Consider the following 23,962-nt stretch of genomic DNA (forward strand, 5'->3'; position numbering starts at 1 on the left):
GGGATTGTGTGTGGTAATGTGGGGGAGGGATTATGTGTGGTAATGTGGTGGGGCGGCGGGATTGTGTGTGGTAATGTGGGGGGAGGGATTGTGTGTGGTAATGTGGTGGGGGGGGCGGGATTGTGTGTGGTAATGTGGTGGGGGGGCGGGATTGTGTGTGGTAATGTGGTGGGGGGAGGGATTGTGTGTGGTAATGTGGTGGGGGGAGGGATTGTGTGTGGTAATGTGGTGGGGCGGCGGGATTGTGTGTGGTAATGTGGTGGGGGGCGGGATTGTGTGTGGTAATGGGGTGGGGGCGGGATTGTGTGTACAACTGCACCAAGCTGACATTATGTGTCCCCATAGGGTGTGGAACGTCAAGTTGGTACAATTGTATTGGTGAGGCGGGTTTGTCACATGTGATGGCAGCGGTGGGATTCTGCGTGATCCCTCTTGTGCCGTCCTTCACAGTTACAGACACTGACATGCTTCCAAATATGTTTAGAAACATCCATTGTGCACAGTGACCTGTGATGGACAGGACTGTGAGTAAAGAGCCATCTCCTCTGCAGCAGCTTAGAAACCTGTCCTGGATGTAGTGGAGAAACATTCGTACAAAATACTGTAAAAAACAAAAAAAAGACTGAAAAACTAAAAAGTCACAAACTTTTTGCGGAACTTTTTGGCATTTTCACACCAGTCTAAGGAAGGTCCACCAAAGTCGATAGAGCATAAATAGGGCTTGCTGGTGCCAGCCAAAATTCATTGCTAGGGGCGTAACGTACACATTAGAAATGTTGCACCAATCCGTCCTTGACTTGGGCACCATTTCTAGCGAGGAGCGTGCCACAGGGAAGAAGAAGTGTGTGTACACCTGAATGAATTCAGCAGAACTTACCCCACAGACTCCCTTCATTAAAGACTGGTGTGCACGGTGTCAATCTTGAGAATATTGTCCAATACTTATTTTCGTTTTTTAGACTCTGGGCCTAAAAACTAAAAAGGCAGGTATTTGCTAACAGAAGCAATTACTTGCCTGTTTTAGTTGACGCTGGGTCAGAGTGATCACTGACCACTCCTGCCAGTAATTCAGTTTCTCCACGTCAGCAGAGAAGCTCTTCTTCTTCCAGGCTGCTCTGTCGACAGTTGACAAGGCATGACTTCCAATATCATGATGATTGATAGCAGGCTTCCGGCAGTTAACCCCTTAGTGACAGAGCCAATTTGGTACTTCATGACCGAGCCAATTTTTACAATTCTGACCAATGTCACTTTATGAGGTTATAAGTCTGGAACGCTTTAACGGATCCCTCTGATTCGGAGACTGTTTTTTCGTGACATATTGTACTTCATGTTAGTGGTAACATTTCTACGATATTACTTGCGATTATTTATGAAAAAAAAGCGGAAATATGGCAATATAAAATGTTGCAATTTTCAAACTTTGAATTTTTATGCCCTTAAATCAGAGAGATATGTCACACAAAATATTTAATAAATAACATCTCCCACATGTCTACTTTACATCAGCACAATTTTGGAGACAAATTTTTTTGTTAGGAAGTTATAAGGGTTAAAAGTTGATCAGCGATTTCTCATTATTACAACAAAATTTACAAAACCATTTTTTTTTTAGGGACCATCTCACATTTAAAGTCACTTTGAGGGGTGTACATGACAGAAAATACTCAAACTTGACACCATTCTAAAAGCTACACCCCTCAAGGTGCTCAAAACCACATTCAAGAAGTTTATTAACCCTTTATGTGCTTCACAGAAACTGAAACAATGTGGAAGGAAAAAATTAACATTTAACTTTTTTTTGCAAACATTTTACTTCAAAACCAATTTTTTTTATTTTCACAAGTGTAAAAAGAGAAAATGAACCACAAAATTTGTTGTGCAATTTCTCCTGAATACGCCGATACCCCATATGTGGGGATAAACCACTGTTTGGGCGCACGGCAGGGCTTGGAAGAGAAAGAGTGCCGTTTGACTTTTTCAACTCAGAATTGGCTGGAATTGAGATCGGACGTCATGTCCCGTTTGGAGAGCCCGATGTGCCTAAACAGTGGAAATCCCCCACAAGTGACACCATTTTAGAAACTAGACCCCTTAAGGAACTTATCTAGATGTGTGGTGAGCACTTTGAACCCCCAAGTGCTTCACAGAAGTTTATAACGTAGGGCCGTGAAAATAAAAAAAAAAAAATATATATATATATATATTTTTTTTTTTTACACAAAAATGATTTTTGGCCCACAAATTCTTATTTTTACAAGGGAAACAGGAGAAATAAGACCACGAAAGTTGTTGTGCAATGTCTCCTGAGTACGTCGATAACCCATATGTGGGGGTAAACCGCAGTTTGGGCGCACGGCAGAGCTTGGAAGAGAAGGAGTTCCGTTTGACTTTTTCAATGCAGAATTGGATGGAATTGAGATCGGACGCCATGTCGTGTTTGGAAAGCCCCTGATGTGCCTAAACAGTGGAAACCCCCACAAGTTACCCCATTTTGGAAACTAGACCCATTAAGGAACTTATCTAGATGTGTGGTGAGCACTTTGAACCCCCAAGTGCTTCACAGAAATTTATAACGTAGAGACGTTAAAATAAAAAATCTTTTTTTTTTCCCCTCACAAATGATTTTTTTAGCCCCCAATTTTTTTATTTTCTCAAGGGTAACAGGAGAAATTGGACCCCAAAATTTGTTGTCTAGTTTGTCCCGAGTACGCTGATACCCCATATGTCGGGGGGGGGACCACTGTTTGGGCACACATCGGGGCTCGGAAGGGAAGTAGTGCCGTTTTGGATTGCAGACTTTGATGGAATGGTCTGCTGGCGTTATGTTGCGTTTTCAGAGCCTCTGATGTGCCTAAACAGTAGAAACCCCCCACAAGTGACCCCATTTTGGAAACAAGACCTCCCAAGGAACTTATCTAGATGTGTGGTTAGCTCTTTGAACGCCCAAGTGCTTCACAGAAGTTTATAATGCAGAGTCGTGAACATAAAAAATATTTTTTTTCCCACAAAAATGATTTTTTTAGCCCCCCAATTTTTTATTTTCCCAAGAATAGCAGGAGAAATTGGACCGCAAGAGTTGTTGTCCAATTTGTTCTGAGTAGGCTGATACCCCATGTGTGGGGGGGGACCACTGTTTGGGCACACATAGGGGCTCGGAAGAGAAGTAGTGACGTTTTAAAAGCAGACTTTAATGGAATGGTCTGCGGGTGTCATGTTGCATTTTCAGAGCCCCTGGTGTACCTAAACAGTAGAAACCCCCCACAAGTGACCCCATTTTGGAAACTAGACCCCCCAAGGAACTTATCTAGATATGTGGTGAGCATTTTGAGAGCCCAAGTGCTTCACAAAAGTTTGACGCAGAGTCGTGAAAATAAATAATCAGTTTTTTTTCCACAAAAATTATTTTTTAGCCCTCAATTTTTTGTATTTTCGCAAGGGTAACAGGAGAAACTGGACCCCAAAAGTTGTTGTCCAATTAGTCCCGAGTACGCTGATGCCTCATATGTGGAGGTAAACCACTGGGCGCGCCGCAGAGCTCAGAAGGGAGGGAGCACCATTTGACTTTTTGAGGGCAAAATTGGCTGTCGCGTTTGGAGACCCCCTGATGTACCTAAACAGTGGAAACCCCCCCATTCTAACTCCAACCCTAACCTCAACACACCCCTAACCCTAATCCCAACCGGATCCATAATCCTAATCCCAACCCTAACCATAACCCTAATCAAAACCCTAAGCCCAACACACCTCTAATCCTAATATCAACCCTAACTGTTGTGAATTCTGCTCTTGGGTTCCCTCCGGTGGTTGTTGGTGGTAATGCAATTGTCCCTGGATTGCAATCCTGGGCAGGTGTCTCTGCTGATTGCAGCTCTGAATGGACTATTTAGGTCTGCAGGATTCATTAGTCATTGCCAGTTGTCCATTGTTCTTGGAGGTTTTGCATCTCTGTCTGGTTCCCCTGCCCTGCTGCCAAAATCAGCAAAGATAAGTGTCTGGTTTTGTTTCTGTAACACACATGCAGTGTGTTTTACAATTCAGTACTATTCATTGTTTTTCTTAGTCCAGCTTTGACTGTGTTTGGATTTATTCAGTCTAGTTGGATTCTCTGGAGATGCAGATATACATATTTTAATACTGACCGCTTAGTATTCTGTCCTATCCTTTTCTATTTAGCTAGAGTGGCCTCTTTTGCTAAATCCTGTTTTTCTGCCTGTGTGTGTCTTTCCTCTTATACTCACAGTCAATATTTGTGGGGGGCTGCCTATCCTTTGGGGTACTGCTCTGAGGCAAGATAGAATTCCCATTTCCATCTATAGGGGTATTTAGTCCTCCGGCTGTGTCGAGGTGTCTAGGATGTGTTAGGTACACCCCACGGCTACTTCTAGTTGCGGTGTCAGTTTAGGGATTGCGGTCAGTATAGGTTCCACCTACTCCAGAGAAAGTCCATGCGGCTCCAAGGTCACCAGATCATAACACCTAACATCAAACCTAACCCTAATCCCAACCCTAACCCCAAACCTAACCCTAATGCAAAACCTAACCCTAATCCAAACCCTAATCTCAAACCTAACCCTAACTTTAGCCCCAACCCTAACCCTAACTTTAGCCCTAACACAACTCAGTTTAGCCCAACTACAACCCTAATTGGAAAATGGAAATACATACTTTTTTTTAACTTTATTATTTTTTTCCAACTAAGGGGGTGATAAAGGAGGGGTTATTTACAATTTTTTTTTATCTTGATCACTGTGATAATATCTATCACAGTGACCAAAATGAAACAAGAGGAAGAATCTTCCTCTGCGGCCGCAGATCACGGCGGGAGCACTGTGTATGCGCCCGCCATTTTCTTACCAGAGGAAGAAGCCGGTGGCCAGGAAGGGAAGCAGGAGGACCCAGGGACACCGGTAAGTATGACAGGGTCCCCGATCCCCCTATTTCTCTGTCCTCTGATGTGCGATCACATCAGAGGACAGAGTGACACATCGCAAAACAGGCGATCGCAAAACAGGGGTCGGTAAAAACCAATCCCGATCATGTTCTTTGGGGTCTCAGCTACCCTCGGCAGCCAAGACCTCTAGATCTGCCAGGTGCCGGCTGGCACACGCACTGCGCATGCGCCCGCCATTTTTTGCCGGAAGAAGATGGCGGTGCCCATTGGGAAGCACGAGGAGCAGCGGGAGACACGGGTAAGTATTGGGGGGGGGATCGGGGACACAATTTCTTTGTCCTCTGGTGTGCGATCACATCAGAGGACAGAGAAATGAAATGGCAAATCGCGTTTTTGGGGGGTTCTTTTGCGGTTGCCAGTAAACGGTTAATCGATACCCGGGGGTCGGTAAAAACCGATCCGAATCATGCTCTCTGGGGTCTTGACTAGCCCCGGCAACCGAGACCGCAGAGAAAATCCGACTCTGGGGGCGCTATACACTTTTTCCACAGCGGCATTAATTAATGGTGCTGTGGTTTAAGTACCCTCAACTACCGCCGTTAAAAGGCGTATCAGCGGTCGTTAAGGGGTTAAACTATCAATGAGCATGACATCGGCAGTCATGCCCTGTCAACAGAGCAGAGTGGAAGAATAACCGAAACACCAGTAAGAGCGGCCTGTGACAGCTCTGTGTTCTAGAGATCGGCAGCAGGCACAAAAGGCAGGTAGGGAGCAACTACCTGGAGATAGCTCTTAGCAAATTGTAAAAAAAAAAAAAATTTACGGTATTCCCCATAGTGAATATGCCTCTATATCAACATCAAAGTTACACAGGAAAAAAAACTCTGAACAAATACTCTACAAGCCAGTGACTACTTAGAGCCTGTGACTTCTCTGCATTTAGTGGTCACTACTCACTTGTGGTGTTGTCTGTAGGAATCTCCTCCTTACACCGCTCATCACCCCTCACATATGTCTCTGTAGTATTAATAGGAGGCAGATCTTCACCCTGAAAAAAATATTGTAAAAAAAGTCACAGATGAAGACGTTTGAAAAGATCCAGACAGCATCTAATGTCTATGATCAGCTTTATCCTGTCATCTCCACCAGGTATAAAACATACACTGAATGGCCACATTACTAGAGACACCCATCTAGTAACACGTAGGATCTTATCTGCCATTCAGAAGCTCAGATATTAATCACATGATAGATTGCACAAGGTGCTGAGATTTTTCCCCAGGAATACTGGCCCATGCCAACAGGATAGGTTCTTGCAGTTGCCGTAAGTTAGATGAAGGTGCTGAGATGCTCTGAGCAACCAATTCTACCTTGTCTCAGAGATGCTTCATAGGGTTAAGACCTGAGGACTTCGAAGGCAGGAAAACAACGAAAACTCACTGTCATATTCCTGGTGTAAAGGAATGGAAGATCCAGGAACCTTCTGAAGAGAATTGATATATGACATAATATATCCTGTAGTATCACAAATATATCTTTCTTACAGGACCCTGATGAAAAGTCCTGTACTATATGGCTAGTGCTATAATTTATTGTAGTCACTTTTTTGTGATAGTTATAGACTGTAGGCAGCTGGGCAGGGGAGAGTTTCAGAGGGTCAGTCCTGCACCTGGGTAGGGGACAGTTACAGAGGGTCAGCCCTGATGCTATGCAAAGGAGGGTTACAGAGGGTCAGCCCTGCCGCTGGGCAAAGGAGAGTTACAGAGGGTCAGCCCTGCATTTGGGCGGGGAGAGTTATAGAGGGTCAGCCCTGAAGCTGAGCAGGGGAGAGTTACAGATGCTCAGCCGGGCAGCTGGGCAGGGGAGAGCTACAGAGGGTCAGCCCTGCAGTTGGGCAGGAGAGAGTTACAGAGGGTCAGCCCTGCAGTTGGGAAGAGAATTGGGAGATGTTTCTAGGTAGTTTCCTGTGTATTCAATAGAGTGTAGTTGTAGTGCATGTTTCCAATGTGGGGCTCTGTAGAGTGAGATTGTGCTATTGCATAACATTAGGTGTGTACTCCAAGCATGACAGTTTCATAGAAATACATGCTGTCATGCTCAGGTTGGTAGTCCCACCAGCCAGTTCGACCATTGTGATGCAATCCCCATCTGAGTTAAACGTCTGATTTTTCCTTATACTGGAGGATAAAACAAGACTGAACTTTAGACCTTTCACAGCTGTTTACAGCTCATATGAAAGATCTCATGACACCTTCTCTCCATCTACCTGATGATCTTGAGGAACATTGGGATCTTCTTGTTTACAGTCCTGTGGAAGAAGAGGATGGGGACATCTCTCTGGTGCTGTCTTCTTACTGGATAGAACTGGAAGAAACACATACAGGCACTGAATTCATTCTTTACAGATAATTATAGGCCGTGTATATTTAGTCTTGTCTATTACCTGGTGATGTGAGGGGCTGGGGAACCTCCATCATGACGTCCTTGTACAGATCTTGGTGTCCTTCTAAATATTCCCACTCCTCCATGGAGAAATAGACAGTGAAATCCTGCCACCTTATAGGAACCTGACACATACAATGATAGAGTCAACCCCCGATCCCTTCATATAGTTGCTGTACAATGTCCCAGCATTCCCAGCAGTGTCACCTCTCCAGTCAGCAGCTCAATCATCTTGTAGGTGAGTTCTAGGAGCTTCTGGTCATTGATGTCCTCATGTATAAGGGGGTGAGGTGGAGGTCCCGTGATTGGGCTCAGGGGTCTTCCCCATCCCTCAGACACAGGGGCCTGACAGTGGTCACTAGAGGTCTTCTTCACTACTGTGTAATCCTGGTTATGGAGACACATTAATAAATCTCACTACAGACATTCCCAGAGTCCTCATCTCTCCAGTTCTGTCCGTCTGTTATTCCCATAGATAAGAATAATGTAATGTGACATCAGAATCTCTCACCTCTCCAGTAAGCCGGAAGAGGATCTCTAGGGTGAGGTGTAATATCCTCTCCGCCATCTTGTCCCTGTCCCTATCCATCCTTGTAGGGTCACTCATGAGAAGTCTCTTATATAGAAGTTCTCCACTGAGAGGATTCGATATTGTAGTGATCTGAATGGGGAGAAGATAACGATGTAACATCATAAAGATCCCATGTAAGAAATCTCCGGAGCTGTTACCGGCGTCACATGATCACTACATCAAGTCATGGCCCCGTCCTGCCCCCGATATACAGTAACACACAATCCTGATTATAGTCTCATACAGCGATTTATCACAGAATATCTACAATCCAGCACAAAAAACACAGAACAAATCTAAAAGGAAAATCCAAATTATCTGAATCTTTATTAACTATTTCATGAGAACAAGACACAAAGTTATAAAGTGCAGGGAACATCCACAGAGATCGGGACGGCAGAACCGGGGACGTCAGTAACAAATAATAATAGAACATTAATATAAACTACAGAAAATTGTAAGCCCAGTAAATGTGATTGTCCCAGAAAGGCGCTGCATAAATCGAGAAAACCGAGAAGGGGATTAGTGTCAGCGCAGAAATTATACTAATGACTAAAAAATGAAGTATAGAAGTGCGCACACATAGAGCGGCCAATGTAACAGAATCGCCCGATCTACCAATAAAAAAAAAGGATTAACCTGATCGCTAAACAGCGTAGCGAGAAAAAAATCAAAACGCCAGATTTACAATTTTTTTTTGTCGTCGCAACATCACATTAAAATGCAATAACGGGTGATCAAAAGATCATATCTGCACAATAATGGTATCATTAAAAACATCAGCTCGGCGTGCAAAAAATAAGCCCTCACCCAACCTGAGATCACGAAAAATGGAGACGCTATGGGTCTCGAAAGATGGCGCAATTTCTTTTTTTTCATGTTAGCAAACTTTGGAATTTTTTTCCACCACTAAGGCTACTTTCACACTAGTCCGTCGGTACGGGCCGTCGCAAACCGTCGGCCCGATGTACGGATGGACAGTGTGTTAATTAAGCACAACAGGGGCAGCAGATGCAGTTTTTCAACGCATCCACTGCCCCATTGTAATGTCCGGGGAGGAGGGGGCGGAGTTCCGGCTGCGCATGCACGGTCGGAAATGGCGGACACGACGCACAAAAAAAGTTACATGTAACTTTTTTTGTGCCGACAGTCCACCAAAACACGACGCATCCGTCGCACGACGGATGCGACGTGTGACCATACGTCGCAATGCGTCGCTAATGCAAGCCTATGGAGAAAAAACGCATCCTCCGGGCAACTTTGCAGGATGCGTTTTTTCTCCAAAACGACGCATTCCGATGTACAGCAAACAACGCTAGTGTGAAAGTAGCCTTAGATAAGAAAGAACCTAGGCATGTTTGGTGTCTATGAATTCGTAATGACCTGTTTTAGTTTTAGTATTTAGTGAACCTAGCAAAAAAGCCAAACAAAAAACAAGTGTAGGATTGCACTTTTTTGCAATTTCACCACACTTGGAATTTTTTTCCCCCGCTTTTGGTACATGACATGCTACACCAATGATGTCGCTCAAAAGTACAACTCATCCCCCCAAAAATAAGCCCTCAAATGGCCACATTGACTGAAAAAAAAAAAGTTATGGCTCTGGAAAGAAGGGGAGCGAAAAACGAAAACTCGAAAAAAGCTCCAGGGGTGAAGGGGTTAAAATACTTGTCTTTCATGAACTACTTCTATTCAATCATATATAGTACTTTTGTTCCTTTTCTTGGCTGTACACAATTCTTAAAGGTTCTGTGATGCAGTGACACCTGTTACAGGTAGGGGGCTCTGCATGGTCTTCCCAGAATACGCATGGAGGAGTATTGAGGCCATAGGAATGCATGGCAGTCGCAGGCATAACTATGGTGATGAGACAAGGTCTGGCATTATTGTGAATGGCCGGTATGTGTGTCGCACAGGAAGATTCTCTGCGCTGTCAGCCTGAAGTAAGGTTGTTCTGGGACCTGTAGTCCTACAGTAATTGTGTTGTTTTAGAGGGAGGCTGGCAGGGCTAGTTCTGGGAGCTGGGCGGGTTGAGCTAGCCATACACACACACCACCCATCTATGGGAGTGGTTACAAGTATGTAATGTGACCAGGGTGAGGGTCACATGGTTCCTGTGCATGGACCTGAATGGTTCTGGGCTGGAAGGTCCCGTGAGAGGAAAGGCCTGGGTGTTGGGAGGTCCCGAGTGTGGACCGGATCCGTGAAGAGCACCTGATGAAGCCGAGGTCCTGGAAGGCCTCTGTGTTGTGAGGTTCTGGGAATAGGACTGGATCCCTGAAGAGCACATAGGGAGGCCTTGGACCTGGGGGGCTGTGTCTTGGACGGTCCCAGGTGGGGACGGATGTCCTGAATAGCGCAGAGAGCGCAGCCGCGTGTGCAGAATCCGTGATGGCACTGCATTGGAGGAGCTACAGCCCACCTGAGGATCTGGACTGACTGATGTGTGCCTGCCAAGCAAGTTGGTGATCCCAGTCCGGCAGTTTCTGTAGGAGAGAGGACTAACAGGAGTTCATCGTGTGGAGCAGGAGCTCCAGAAAAGTAATACCCGGGAAGAGGGCTATCATAACAGCAGAGACGTATCTGCCAGTGGAAAAGACCGTTGGTGCTTGCTGTGTTCCACGGACATTGATGAACTGTTCAGCGTACGGTCACCCATGGTAACTGGATGAAGTGAGAAGTCCAGCATCTTTAGTGTCTGTGAGTTGCAGCCGTACATGAAATGTATATAACAAACTGTGCATGTCCCGGTTTATGCTGCACAAAATAAACTGGATGGATTGTTTAAATGAAAAACCGTGCCTGTCTGAGTGTATCCCGCTGCCAAGTGAATGTCCCCAACACATGCGGCGAGCGCTATCTCAGTTCTTTATTAGTGATGAGCGAGTATACTCGTTGCTCGGGTGGTCTCCGAGTATTTGTTAGTGTTCGGAGATTTAGTTTTCATCGCCGCAGCTGAATGATTTATAGCTACTAGCCAGCCTGAGTACATGTGGGGGTTGCCTGGTTACTAGGGAATTCCCATATGTAATTAAGCTGTCTAGTAGCTGTAAATCATTCAGCTGCGATGTAAACTAATTCTCCGAACACTAACAAATACTCGGAGATCACCCGAGCGTGCTTGGGAAAACCCGAGCAACGAGTATACTCGCTCATCACTATTCTTTATATATCAATTGTTCCAGAGCCATCTATTATTTTTTGTTACATGCTCCACTTTGGTGCTTTTAATTCATTTAACCCATTATTACTTTCTTATTATTTACACACCATTTTGCAGTACTGCCCCTTTTATTTCCAGTACATGTAGTAGAGTGAGACTGGAAACAAAGAAGGGAAAAAAGGGAGGAGAAGGAAGATATTGAAAAGACCATACAAAGAGAGACAGAATTAATAAAGGAATAAATATAGATAGATCAACAATAACATACAGACAAACTGACATCATTCTGGTCTGTATGTAAAAAGTAATACAAAAAAAAAAGATTGCTCTCAGTGGGAAAAACAAAATAATAATTTTGTAGTTACGATACCTTTTAATTGCTAACATAAATAAAATAAAGTTTGTCATAGAAAATATTAAAATCTTTAAGGCGCACTAGAGGGGTTATTCACACTCCTCCCTCCTCCGCTGTCACTGAGAATGGCAGTAGCAAAAAAGGGCTTACAATCCACAAATCTCTTTTAGTAGTTAAATTATACATTTATTAACATGTAGGAAATTAGTAAGACTGAGATGTATAGATGGGAGAGCGGTGACAATCTTAATTAAAATGCATGCAGCTCATTTTAGGACATAGGACCCCTGCGGTGAAAAGGTGGATGTTTATTGTGCAGGGACAAAGAGTTATAGATTGGACGAATAATTAAGACAGGAAAAGGTCTTTTGAGAGGGTACTGATGTTTACACATAGATAAAAAAGTGGAAAAGGTTTTTTAAGTTTTGACAGGAAGAGAAGCAAATATTTAACTCCCTTTAGAGATATCTATTGTTCCTCCCAGGTGCACATTCCTTTCACCAAAACATCTTTGGCAGATGCTGAGGCACCAGTGGGGAGTTATGAATATCGAAATTTGTATGGATCCAGTAGCGATGGCACATACATTTTCAAATTCAGTGCTAATGGGGAAGGGTATGCATTTTTTTTTTATAACTAACACAGGGGTGGGGAACGTCAACTGGTACGGCCGACAGCCACTTTGCCCTTTTTTGGCCACAGGCCCTTTAATTCTTCAAAGAATTAAGCAGACACCTGGGGTGTTTTATAATATCCGCATTCTAATTGGCTGACATTCTTGTTATTGCTCTCCTGCCTGAATCGCCCATTTTGCTGGCAGCGGAGCTTCAGATTGGCATAGAGCCGCCGTGCACACGCTTTGAGTAAGCACAATCCGTGACTGAAAATAGAAATGACCAATTGGCTTTCAGTTTCGACTTTTTGGCGACCAATAGGATTGCTTAAAGTGAAAGAGAAGAGGTAAGGGGTGGGGCCGCTGTGGAGGACTTGGGAGGACGGCTGGTAAACACTGAGCACCTCGTATCGGAGAGACTGAGACGGGAGCGGTGCTTGCAGCCTGGAGACAGCAGGGCCTGTGCCGGGGTACGTTCTGTACTGGGGAGGCAGTGCTTCTGCATTACAACTACAACTCCCAGCATGCCTTGGCAGCCTGTTGTGCTGGGACTTGTAGTGTTGTGGTCTCTGGTGCTGACCACATGGGTGCTGCTGCCATCTGGAGGGATGGGGTGTGGTAGAAGCAGCAGCACATATCTGGTGTAAGGACTCTGCAGCTGATATTGTGCAGCAGGAGGTGATCCTATACATTTATGATTATAATTTTTTTGTAACTTTGTAAACCATTAAAATATTCGTTATAATACGTAAATAATTAATAATCTTTATTTATATAGCGGCAACATAAATAAATATAAAAAGTATATATAATATATGAAATATATAAAATATATAGTCCAAGGAGCTGCACTGGGTCTCGGGTGTTTGCTGCAAATAAAAAGACAATACCGCCCTTTTTGTTCAGTTTTAGATAGATATATATAAAAGAGGTTGATATTTGCGCTAAAAGAACGAATATAGCAAAAATTCCTTCGGGCACTCCAAAGCCAGTCACGTGCAGCATCACGTGATCGTGACGTCACGCAAGGTCCTGCAGTTTCCTGCACCTTGTTGGTTACATGCCGGTTTTGATACTGCCCGCACCCGATATTGTCTTACTAAACCACAGGGGCGACTGTCACCGGCCGGGACGGCGCCCCCACCATTAAGGAATCCATCTTGCTCTGAAATCCTGCGATGAAAGAAGCCACATCGCACTAATCAAGTACGCACAAGCACTTTACTTGCAGATCGCTAGGACCTTCTCCAATTGGGATTATCAACCCAGCGCTATCTCTTCATGTACAGGTAATTTAACAACTATCTCCTGTCGCAGTATTTATAATTTACTAATTGGTATATCCCACTTAAATATATTTTAATAGGAACCTTTGCCATATTCGGTCTTTTAGCGCAAATATCAACCTATATATGTATATATTATTAACCAATTTTCCAGAAACATCATTGTGACCCCCATATGTCACAAAAAACCATAAACATCCTCCTTATAGATCATAGTTAATAGAAGAGAACAAAGGAAGCTTTCTCAAATATATAAAAGCGATAAATATAGTTCTTACCGATAACGGTATTTCTCTGAGCCCATGACGGCACCACGGAGAGAGGGGATCCGCCCACCAAGGACAGGAAACCTACAGATAAAAAGGCGGTACCACTCTCCCGCATCAGTTGTTTACTAGAGAACGATGGGAGACTATGGAACAGCTTATTAGTTTCAACATTACTTTATATTAACTTAATTGAGATACCACGTGGCCTATCAAAAAATAAACTATGGCACTATATTAACGTGCACACCCATAAGTGAAGGGAGGGAATGTACGGGTGCCGTCATGGGCTCAGAGAAATACCGTTATCGGTAAGAACTATATTTTTCTCTGTCGCCCATGACGGCACCACGGAGAGATTTCATAGATTGTACATTCAGGGAGGGACCACCGCTTCCAGAACCCTTTTACCGAAAGTAAGGTCCGAAGAGGAAATAAGGTCCAATCTATAGTGTCTATAGAATGTGGAAGGTGATGACCAAGTAGCGGCTCTACATATCTGATCGATAGAGGTTCCGGCCTTCTCCGCCCAAGAAGCCGCCACTGCCCTCGTTGAGTGAGCCTTGACTTCCCCTGGAACAGACACTCCACTTGACGAATATGACAAGCTGATAGCGTCCGTGACCCATCTTGCCAAAGTGGATTTGGAGGCTTTTTTCCCCTTTCGGGGACCCTGAAAGCATACAAAAAGAGAGGCATCCTCCCTACTCTCTCTAGTGGCTTCTAAATATTGTATGAGACATCTCCTTACATCTAACGTATGTAATGCTTCCTCCTCTTTATTTTTAGGGTTAGGACAGAAGGAGGGAAGAGAGATCTCTTGAGTTCTATGGAACCGGGAAGCCACTTTCGGGAGGTATGCAGGATCTATCTTGAGAATAACTCTATCCTCTAAAACCTGAGTGTATGGAGGGTTAGCAGATAAAGCTTGTATGTCGCTAATCCTACGAGCGGATGTGAGGGCAACCAGCAGGGAAGTTTTGAGGGATAGGATTTTTAACGGGGCCTCCTCCAAGGGTTCGAAGGGAGGTTTAGTCAGGGCTCTAAGGACCAAATTTAAATCCCATTGAGGGGAGGTTTTAATTGGAATTGGCCTTGATCTGCTTGCTGCCCTGATAAACCTTGAAACCCACCGATTCCCTGCCAGATCGTAATTAAACAGAGCTCCCAATGCTGCCACATGGACTTTCAGTGTACTCGTGGCTAAACCGATCTCCAACCCCTTTTGTAAAAATTCTAATACAGTTTTAAGGGGAACCTTTTCTCCTACTTTGGAACCTGATGATGATGATAGGAATTTCTTCCATATCTTCCCGTATTGTTTTGTCGTGACCGGTTTCCTACTTTGTAAGAGAGTGGATACTAATGCTGGTGAAAATCCTCTATCCTCTAGTAGCTTCCTCTCAAATGCCAGGCCGTCAAGTGTAAGTTCATAACTTGTGGATGGTTGATCGGCCCTTGGGAGAGCAAGTCTGGGAGGTCTGGGAGTACCCACGGGTCGGATATCGACATTCTCCTCATCCAAGAGAACCAAGGTCTCTTCGGCCAGAACGGGGCTATCAAGATTACATGAGCCCCGTCCTCCCGAATCTTCCTCAGCACTGCCGGAATCAGGGCAAATGGGGGAAATGCGTAAGCTAGATGATGCCGCCATGGAATCAGAAACGCATCCAGGGCTACCGGGTTCCCTTGAGGATTTATGGAGCAAAAGGAGGTTACTTTTTTGTTTGTGTTGTTGGCAAAGAGATCTATGTTGGGAACCCCCCATTTTCTTGTAATCTGGGTAAATACCGTCTGATTTAGCTCCCATTCTCCTTGCTTTAAACTGGAGCGGCTTAGAAAGTCCGCTTTGAAGTTGTCCACCCCCCTTATGTGTAGACTTGTCAGGGATAAAAGGTTGCTCTCGGCTATCTGAAAAATTTCGTTGGTTACCTCCATCAGTTTTTTGGAGCGAGTCCCCCCCTGGTGATTCAGGTATGCTACTACCACCCTGTTGTCCGACATGACTCTGACGTGGTGGGAGTGAAGGGCCCCCAAGAATTCCTGGAGGGAGAACTTGACCGCAAGGAGCTCTTTCATATTGGAGGATTCCTCCCGCAGGGATGTTGGCCAGGTGTTTTGAGCTACTAGGTCGCCTAAATGAGCCCCCCAGCCACTGGGGCTTGCATCTGTCGTCAGTATCTTTGAGATTGGGATTACCCATGGGACTCCCTGGGAAAGATTCCTTAGTGATGCCCACCAGGTTAGTGACTGAGTTGTTTTTGGAGATAATCTCAACCGACTTTCTAAATGCCCTCCCAGAGAGATCTCTTCTGATAAAATCTGCCATTGAAGGTGCCTCGAATGGAGCTGCGCCCATTGGACCGCCGGTATGCACGAAGTCATGGATCCTAAGAGGGACATAGCCTGGCGTAGTGTTATAGAAGGGAGGGCTTGTATTTTGGCCACTCGTCTTATCATGCTTTGTATTTTTTCCTCTGGAAGACGGCACTCTTCCTTTATAGAGTCCAGTATTAGACCCAGATATTCTTGGACCTGGGAAGGTACCAGTCTGGACTTTTTCAAGTTTATCAGCCAACCCAGATCCTGTAGGGACCTTGTCACTGTATCCAGCTGATTGCTGCAGTGTTGGGGGGAGGAGCCTATTATCAAAAAATCGTCCAGGTATGGTACAATCAAGGTGTCTTGCTCTCTGAGATGAGCCATTACCTCCGAAATTATTTTTGTGAATATTCTCGGGGCTATTGCCAGTCCGAACGGTAGGGCTGAGAATTGAAAGTGGCGTAATGTCCCCCTGACATGAACTGCTATCCTGAGAAACCTCTGGTGATCTATGTGGATGGGGACGTGATAATAGGCATCCTTCAGGTCCAGGACTACCATAAAACACCGAGGAAAAAGCATTTTTATAGAGGATTTTATCGTCTCCATCTTGAATGGTTGAATCTCTAGGTATTTGTTTAGGCTCTTCAGGTTTATGATAGTCCTGTAAGACCCATCTGGTTTTTTTCTCAGGAATAGAGGGGAATAATAACCTTGTTCTCTTTCTTGTGGAGGGACTTCTAGAAGAACCCCCTTGTCCACTAGTCCTAGGACCTCGTTCTCTAATGCCCATTGTTCTTCCGCTGAAGACTTTGGAGAGGTTATTGAAAAGAAGGGACGAGGAGTTCTCAGAAATGTTAGCTTTAGACCTGATTTTATTATGCCCAGGATCCATTGGCTGCATGTAATCTTTTCCCAGGCCGGGAGAAAGAGTGACAATCTCCCCCCCACCCGGGGCCAACCTTCATTGAGAGGGTTTCTTGTTGTCGCCGGGGTTTTTATTAAACAGGTACCCTTTATTTCTGTTTTTCTTATCCTCCCATTTTCCCTGGTTTCTCCCTTGCTTTTTACGGAAAAACCTCTTGCTCCGAAAGGGCCGTTTGTAAGCGGGGAAACCCAGGGCAGGAAAAGATTTCTTTTTATCTCCTGCCTTCTCCAGGATGTCGTCCAGGGTGGGGCCAAACAGAAATTCCCCTTCACAAGGAATAGTGCATAATTTAGACTTCGTCTGTAAGTCCCCTGGCCAGCACTTAAGCCAGAGGGCGCGCCTTGCCGCGTTAGAGAAGACCGCTGACCTGGCAGCCAATCTAATAGAATCAGCAGAAGCATCTGCTAAAAATGCGGCCGCCCCTCTTAGTACCGGCAAGGTGTTCAGTATGGAGTCACGGGACGCCTTCCCCTTTAGCTGGCCCTCCAGTTGGTCTAACCAAATCATTAATGAACGGGACGTGCATGCGGCTGCGACTGCTGGCTTTAGACCTCCTCCAGATGCTTCCCAGGCACTTTTGAGAAAAGCATCCGCTTTTTTGTCCATAGGGTCTTTTAAGACCCCCATGTCTTCAAAAGGAAGGGCAAATTTTTTAGACGCTTTAGCAATAGCTACGTCTAGCTTGGGGGCTTTTTCCCAGAAGGAGCAAGATTCGTCTTCAAAGGGGTACTTCCTTTTTGGCGTCAATAACACCTTTCTCAAGGGTTTCTTCCACTCCTTTTTGATTAGTGCGGAAATAGTTTCATTGAGTGGAAAAGCCCTCTTTTTCTTTTGCTCAAGACCTCCGAACATGATGTCCTGAACCGACCTTTTGGGGTGAGAGTCTACTAACCCCATAGTGCTCCTCACTGCTTTAATGAGACCATCGGTGTCTTCTAAGGGGAAACAGCTGTGACCCCCAGAGGAAGAAGACGATGACGAAGAAGAGGAGGAGGAGGTGGAGGAGTCAGATGAATCTGAGTCCGCACTATCCTTGTCTGTATTAGACACCGGGGACGGAGACCTATGTTTAGTCTTCCTCCTTTTTTTTCCCCTTTTCAGAGACTTAAAGGTGTCTTCTACCTGATTCTTAATCAGGGTTTTGAGGTCAGCTGCAAACCCGGGAAGCCCCTCGGATACTGTTTGTTGTATACATATACTACAAAGTCTTTTCTCCCAGGTATTTGGAAGATCTTCTTTACACAGGGCACAAATCCTATGCTTGGTTTTCCCTAAGCTCTTCTTTCCCTAGAGAAAAAGAGACAAATAATACCCTTACTGTCTCTAACTTTCACGAAGATCACTTACCACCTCCAGGACCCATAAATACCGGTTGAGGATGCTCCATGTCCGTCTTTTTCCCCGATGCCGTACTGGACCCCTTGCTATGTTGGGACCTTTGGCGTTCTTTACCGGTGGTGTCCTGGTGTCCTTTTTGCTGTCGCCGTTTTTGCTGCTGCTGCGGCGATGCTGATGGTGGTGGTGGTGACTCAGGTAAGGGTGATGCCATGTCACTCATTCTGATTGCAGGTATGGCCTCACGTAGGCTGCTGTCAATCGACTGATGATGCGGCTGACCGCCGCTCTGCTCTGGCCGCTGATGCTGTGCTCTGCGCCGGTGCCGTGCTCTGCACTAGTGCTGCGCTCTGCGCTGGTGTTGAGGCTTGTGCCGCTGCTTGCGCTGCGGTCTTTCGCCTCCTGATGACTGGAGCCAGGTCCATTTTATATCGCCGCGCTTCTCGTGGCGCGCTTGCGCAATAGCTGCCCTCGTTCCCGGCGCCTGCGCAGAAGCGCCCATCCGGTGCCTGCGCAGAAGCGCCCATCCGGCGCCTGCGCAGAAGCGCCCGCAGAAGCGCCCATCCGGCGCCTGCGCAGAAGCGCTTAGAATCGAACGCCGCCGGCGGCTGCGCAGAAGCGCCCACCCGGCGCCTGCGCAGAAGCGCCCATCCGGTGACTGCGCACACGCCATTCGGCGCCGCAGGAGCTCCCGCACACGCGCGGGCGGCCCAAGATGGCGCTGCCCATGGCGCCCATGAAACGCTGCCTCTCCGGAGCTCCCGGTTTGCTTGCAGCCTGCATGCGCGGTCCCTGCACGCCTCCTGGCCATGCAGTGTGCAGACTGACGCTTGAAGGGGGGAGAGCCGCGCTACCTCTCCCGCAACCACAGAGGGACCCCCCTGGATGTTGCCGCTGCTGCATCTTACCTAGGGAGGTGACCGCGAACTCCATGTCACCTCCCCCGCACACCCTAGAGGCCCACTAGCCCCAGCGGTGGCGCTTCGGGTCACCACACCAGCCGAGGCAGAGGGACCCCAGCTGCCTGAGTCGGACTGATTGGCCCCGGAATCCCACGATGTCTTCTTCTGGTGAGTCTGTAGGTCTCCCATCAAGGACAGGAAACCAACTGATGCGGGAGAGTGGTACCGCCTTTTTATCTGTAGGTTTCCTGTCCTTGGTGGGCGGATCCCCTCTCTCCGTGGTGCCGTCATGGGCGACAGAGAAAAATTTATTAGTTACAAAAAACACTCATACAAAAAAGACCAATAAAATAGACATGATACAAAAACACATGAACACGTTATCTGTAAATACCCGTGTACAGAACACAAGAGTGTAAAGAAAGACACCAGGATTAATAGAGGAGCGTACCACATAAACCATTAGCTGTACATGTTCTTAATGTGGACCATAACTAAGGTGCTACCAAGCCAAAATCTCCATGTGTAACTATGAATAAAATACTATGTCTATCACCCTCTGTGTGTCCTATGCCATATGGACACGAGTGGTGAAAGAGCTATAGACCATGCGTTATGTGCACCCTAAGGTCCTAGACACAAAAACCTTGTGGACCCTGGAAACGCTAGTGGTCCTGAAAAAACGGTTATCATATTGAACACATGGGAGGCTGGTCTCACCTGGTATGCGGACGCTCCAGCACGCACCCCGACGCACGTTTCGCTACCTGTAAGTACTTGCTTTATCAAGGGGAATAGTGTGGATTGAGAATGGTTTTCAGGACCTTATATCGTCCTGACAACGGTCATGTGACCATCATGTGATGGTAACCACCCCCCGGCCGTGTTGGACGGCGCACGCCCACATCACTGCAGTCATCTCCCCGCCCCCGCCCGGACCTGCCCAGCCACACATAGGAGCAGGCACCGATAGGTCCCGATCCCATGCGCAGATGGGCGCCGCCGGACGAGAGCGGGTGACCGACCCCAGTAACACTGTTAGTGCGCACCACGGCCAGGGTGTATATAAGGTGACCATATGCTAGATAAAAACTAAAAAATACATGTGTGACACATCAATAAACGATAGAGGTTCTCCCATATAGCAGGGGGTCCAAACTTTTGCAAAAATTCTCCCAATATATTGGTATTGTCCGATCTTGTGTTCCAAATAACCATATAGATCTTTTGCTGCTTGTAGCATATACGGGACTAAGTCATATTGCAGTATTCACTGCTCACTATGGAAGACACCTGCATCATGTAGAACTAAAAAATGTATCCATGTGTGGCACATAAGTATACGGTGGAGGCTCTCCCATGCGACAGGGGGTCCAGACTTTTGCAATTGTTCTCCAATATGATGGTATTGTCCAATCTTATGTTCTCAAGTGACCATATAGATCTTATGCTGCTTGTAGCATATGCGGAACTTAATCATATTGCTATATTCACAGCTCACTATGGAAAAACCTGCATCATGTGAAACAACAACAAATAAAAAAAGTGTGATTAAAACCAGACACAAAAACACATACAAATAAAATACAGGATGGTAAAGGGGAAAAACAATAATATATTGGATGGGGAGATAATTCTACAAAAATGCAGCGAAATTCAGGGATTCATTTAGCCCAGCCGGTTTCATAGTTCCCAATGTTACAATCCATCGCAATTCACGTTGCGCTAACAGCTTTTTAACATCCCCCCCTCTAATGCCAGTGTGTATGACATCTATACCTCTTACAAAAAAATTTTTTGGATTGCAATTATGTACCATACGGAAGTGCCTCGGTATTGTTTTGAGGGATGACACATCTTCTACTGTTGCCGCAGCCTCAATGTCACGCACGTGCTCTCTAATGCGTACTCTTAACTCCCTAGATGTTAACCCGATATATATAAGAGGGCAACCACAAGTAGCGTAGTAAATTACATTCTGTGTACTACACGAGATATACTCCCCTATTTTGTACTCTTTATGATCCACTGACGCAAAAGATGACGTTTGGCATGTATTACTGCATGCCAGACAGTGACCACATTTGAAAAATCCTTTTCTGGGTTGTGTGTTGCCAAAATACTTTTTAGTTGGGGCCACATAGTGGCTCCTGACCAATAGGTCTCCAAGATTTTTTGCGCGTCGGGAAGTCATAAGAGGTCTGTCTGACAGAAAGGGTCTCAGGGAGGATTCCGCCCCAAGCACAGGCCAGTATCTAGTCAATATGTCTCTCATGCTGTCCCACTCATGGTTATATGTCGAAATAAATCGTATGTTGTCATCCTTTTTCTTATGCTTTTTTTGATACAACAGAGAGGTGCGGGACACTGACTTGGCCTTATTATACCCGTGCTTAATGCACCTCCGACTATAACCTCGATGTTGAAACCGTTCTCTCAAGTCTGAAGCCTGCATTTCGAATCTCTGGTCTGTCGAGCAGATCCGCCGCATCCTCAGGAACTGTCCAACCGGGACGGCCCTTACTGTAGACTGGTTGTGCGCAGTCGTGGCGTGAATCAGTGAGTTGACAGACGTTTCTTTGCGAAAGACATCAGTCTGGATGGTGGATGTGTGGTCCACCTCCAGGCTAATGTCCAGAAAGTCAATTTTGGTCCTGTTATATTTGTATGTCAACTTGATGTTATAATCATTTCTATTCAGATCCGCCATGAACTCCTCCAGCTGCTGCACTGTCCCCCGCCAAAACATCAAGATGTCATCAATATAGCGTAACCAGCACAGCACATGGTCCGCGGCCCCCGACCCGGCGTCACCGAAAACCAACCTCTCCCAGAAACCCAAAAAGAGGTTAGCGTACGCCGGGGCACAGGCCGCGCCCATGGCTGCGCCGCGCTTTTGTTGATAAAACTGATCTTTAAAGGTGAAGAAGTTGTGCGTGAGGACAAAGTGCAGCAGCTCAAGAATGAGCTCACACAGGGGGCCGTCCAAGTTGGAGGTCCCGAGGAAGAAGCGGACCGCCCGAATACCATCATCATGGTTAATGCAGGTATACAAGGTTTCTACATCAGCTGTTACTAGAATAATATCACGACCCACAAAGGCACCGTCAACCCTCGTGAGGACATCCGTCGTGTCCTTAACATAAGAAGGTAAGGTCTCTACAATTGTTTTTAAATAATAATCAACAAATTTACAAATGGGGTCACACAGACCACCTATTCCTGACACGATCGGACGTCCCGGAGGATTGACGGCGTCCTTGTGCACCTTTGGGAGTAAGTAAAAGGTAGGTATCTTTGGGAATTTGACACTGAGGCCCTCAAAAACTTTTTTGTCAATGACCCCCGAATCTAAAGCTCTCAGTAAGATTTTTTGGAGTCGTGCAGAGAAGGACACCACTGGGTTATATCCTATTTTTGTATACACATCATTATTACGTAACTGTCGATAGGCCTCCCGTTCATATTTGGCCACTGGCCAGATCACAATATTCCCTCCCTTGTCAGCCGCTTTAAATACAACATCATCCATGGATTGTAACTGGCGGATGCTATCTCTCTCTGCATGGGTCAAATTGTCGTACCGGCGGTAAGTAGACAGTTTCTTCAAATCATTGCTCACTAATTTAGTGAAAACATCTACCGCCGGGCAGAGTGACAAGGGAGGGAAACTTGTAGATCTGGGAAGAATATCTCTGGGGAACCTACCTTCCGTAGTTGGAATCTGTTCCTCCAATAATTCCTCCAAAATTCTTATGGTGTCTCTCTCTGCAGCACTCCAACCTTCCAGGTCATTACCACCTTTGCTGTGCAATTTTTTTAGAATAAGCTTCCGCGAAAATAATTGAAGATCTTTCAAAGCCGTAAAATAATCATATTTATTAGTGGGAGAGAATGAGAGGCCCCTACTCAACACCCGCAACTGTGTTGGGGTGCGTGCTGGAGCGTCCGCATACCAGGTGAGACCAGCCTCCCATGTGTTCAATATGATAACCGTTTTTTCAGGACCACTAGCGTTTCCAGGGTCCACAAGGTTTTTGTGTCTAGGACCTTAGGGTGCACATAACGCATGGTCTATAGCTCTTTCACCACTCGTGTCCATATGGCATAGGACACACAGAGGGTGATAGACATAGTATTTTATTCATAGTTACACATGGAGACTTTGGCTTGGTAGCACCTTAGTTATGGTCCACATTAAGAACATGTACAGCTAATGGTTTATGTGGTACGCTCCTCTATTAATCCTGGTGTCTTTCTTTACACTCTTGTGTTCTGTACACGGGTATTTACAGATAACGTGTTCATGTGTTTTTGTATCATGTCTATTTTATTGGTCTTTTTTGTATGAGTGTTTTTTGTAACTAATAAATTTATCGCTTTTATATATTTGAGAAAGCTTCCTTTGTTCTCTTCTATTAAATATGTATATATTAGTTGTAGAAAAGTGTTTACTGAGTGCGTAACTGCGCAGGTCCCTGGGTTTCCCATAACTCACGATAGGGCAGTCTGACATACATATATACACTGTTCAAAAAAAATAAAGGGAACACTTAAACAACAGAATATAACTCCAAGTAAATCAAACTTCTGTGAAATCAAACTGTCCACTTAGGAAGCAACACTGTTTGACAATCAATTTCACATGCTGTTGTGCAAATGGAATAGACAACAGATGGAAATTATTGGCAGTTATCAAGACACACTCAATAAAGGAGTGGTTCTGCAGGTGGGGACCACAGACCACATCTCAGTACCAATGCTTTCTGGCTGATGTTTTGGTCACTTGTGAATGTTGGTTGTGCTTTCACACTCATGGTAGCATGAGACGGACTCTACAACCCACACAAGTGACTCAGGTAGTGCAGCTCATCCAGAATGGCAC

At 45.6% G+C, this 23,962-nt stretch overlaps 1 protein-coding gene across 1 annotated transcript in view; it reads right to left on the reverse strand.

Annotated features, from left to right (window-relative positions):
• The window catches only part of LOC143767221 (uncharacterized), a 77,202-nt gene that overhangs the window by 30,983 nt on the left and 22,257 nt on the right, over window positions 1-23,962 (reverse strand). Inside the window, exons 6-10 of the mRNA XM_077255371.1 lie at window positions 7,848-7,997; window positions 7,544-7,723; window positions 7,338-7,461; window positions 7,161-7,258; window positions 5,852-5,942 (exon numbers count right to left, since the gene is read on the reverse strand). Coding sequence (XP_077111486.1) covers window positions 5,852-5,942; window positions 7,161-7,258; window positions 7,338-7,461; window positions 7,544-7,723; window positions 7,848-7,997 — 643 coding nt within the window. The remainder of the gene's footprint in view (window positions 1-5,851; window positions 5,943-7,160; window positions 7,259-7,337; window positions 7,462-7,543; window positions 7,724-7,847; window positions 7,998-23,962) is intronic.

The sequence above is a fragment of the Ranitomeya variabilis genome, chromosome 4 (assembly GCF_051348905.1).
Source record: "Ranitomeya variabilis isolate aRanVar5 chromosome 4, aRanVar5.hap1, whole genome shotgun sequence".
In the NCBI taxonomy this organism is placed as follows: Eukaryota; Metazoa; Chordata; class Amphibia; order Anura; family Dendrobatidae; genus Ranitomeya; species Ranitomeya variabilis.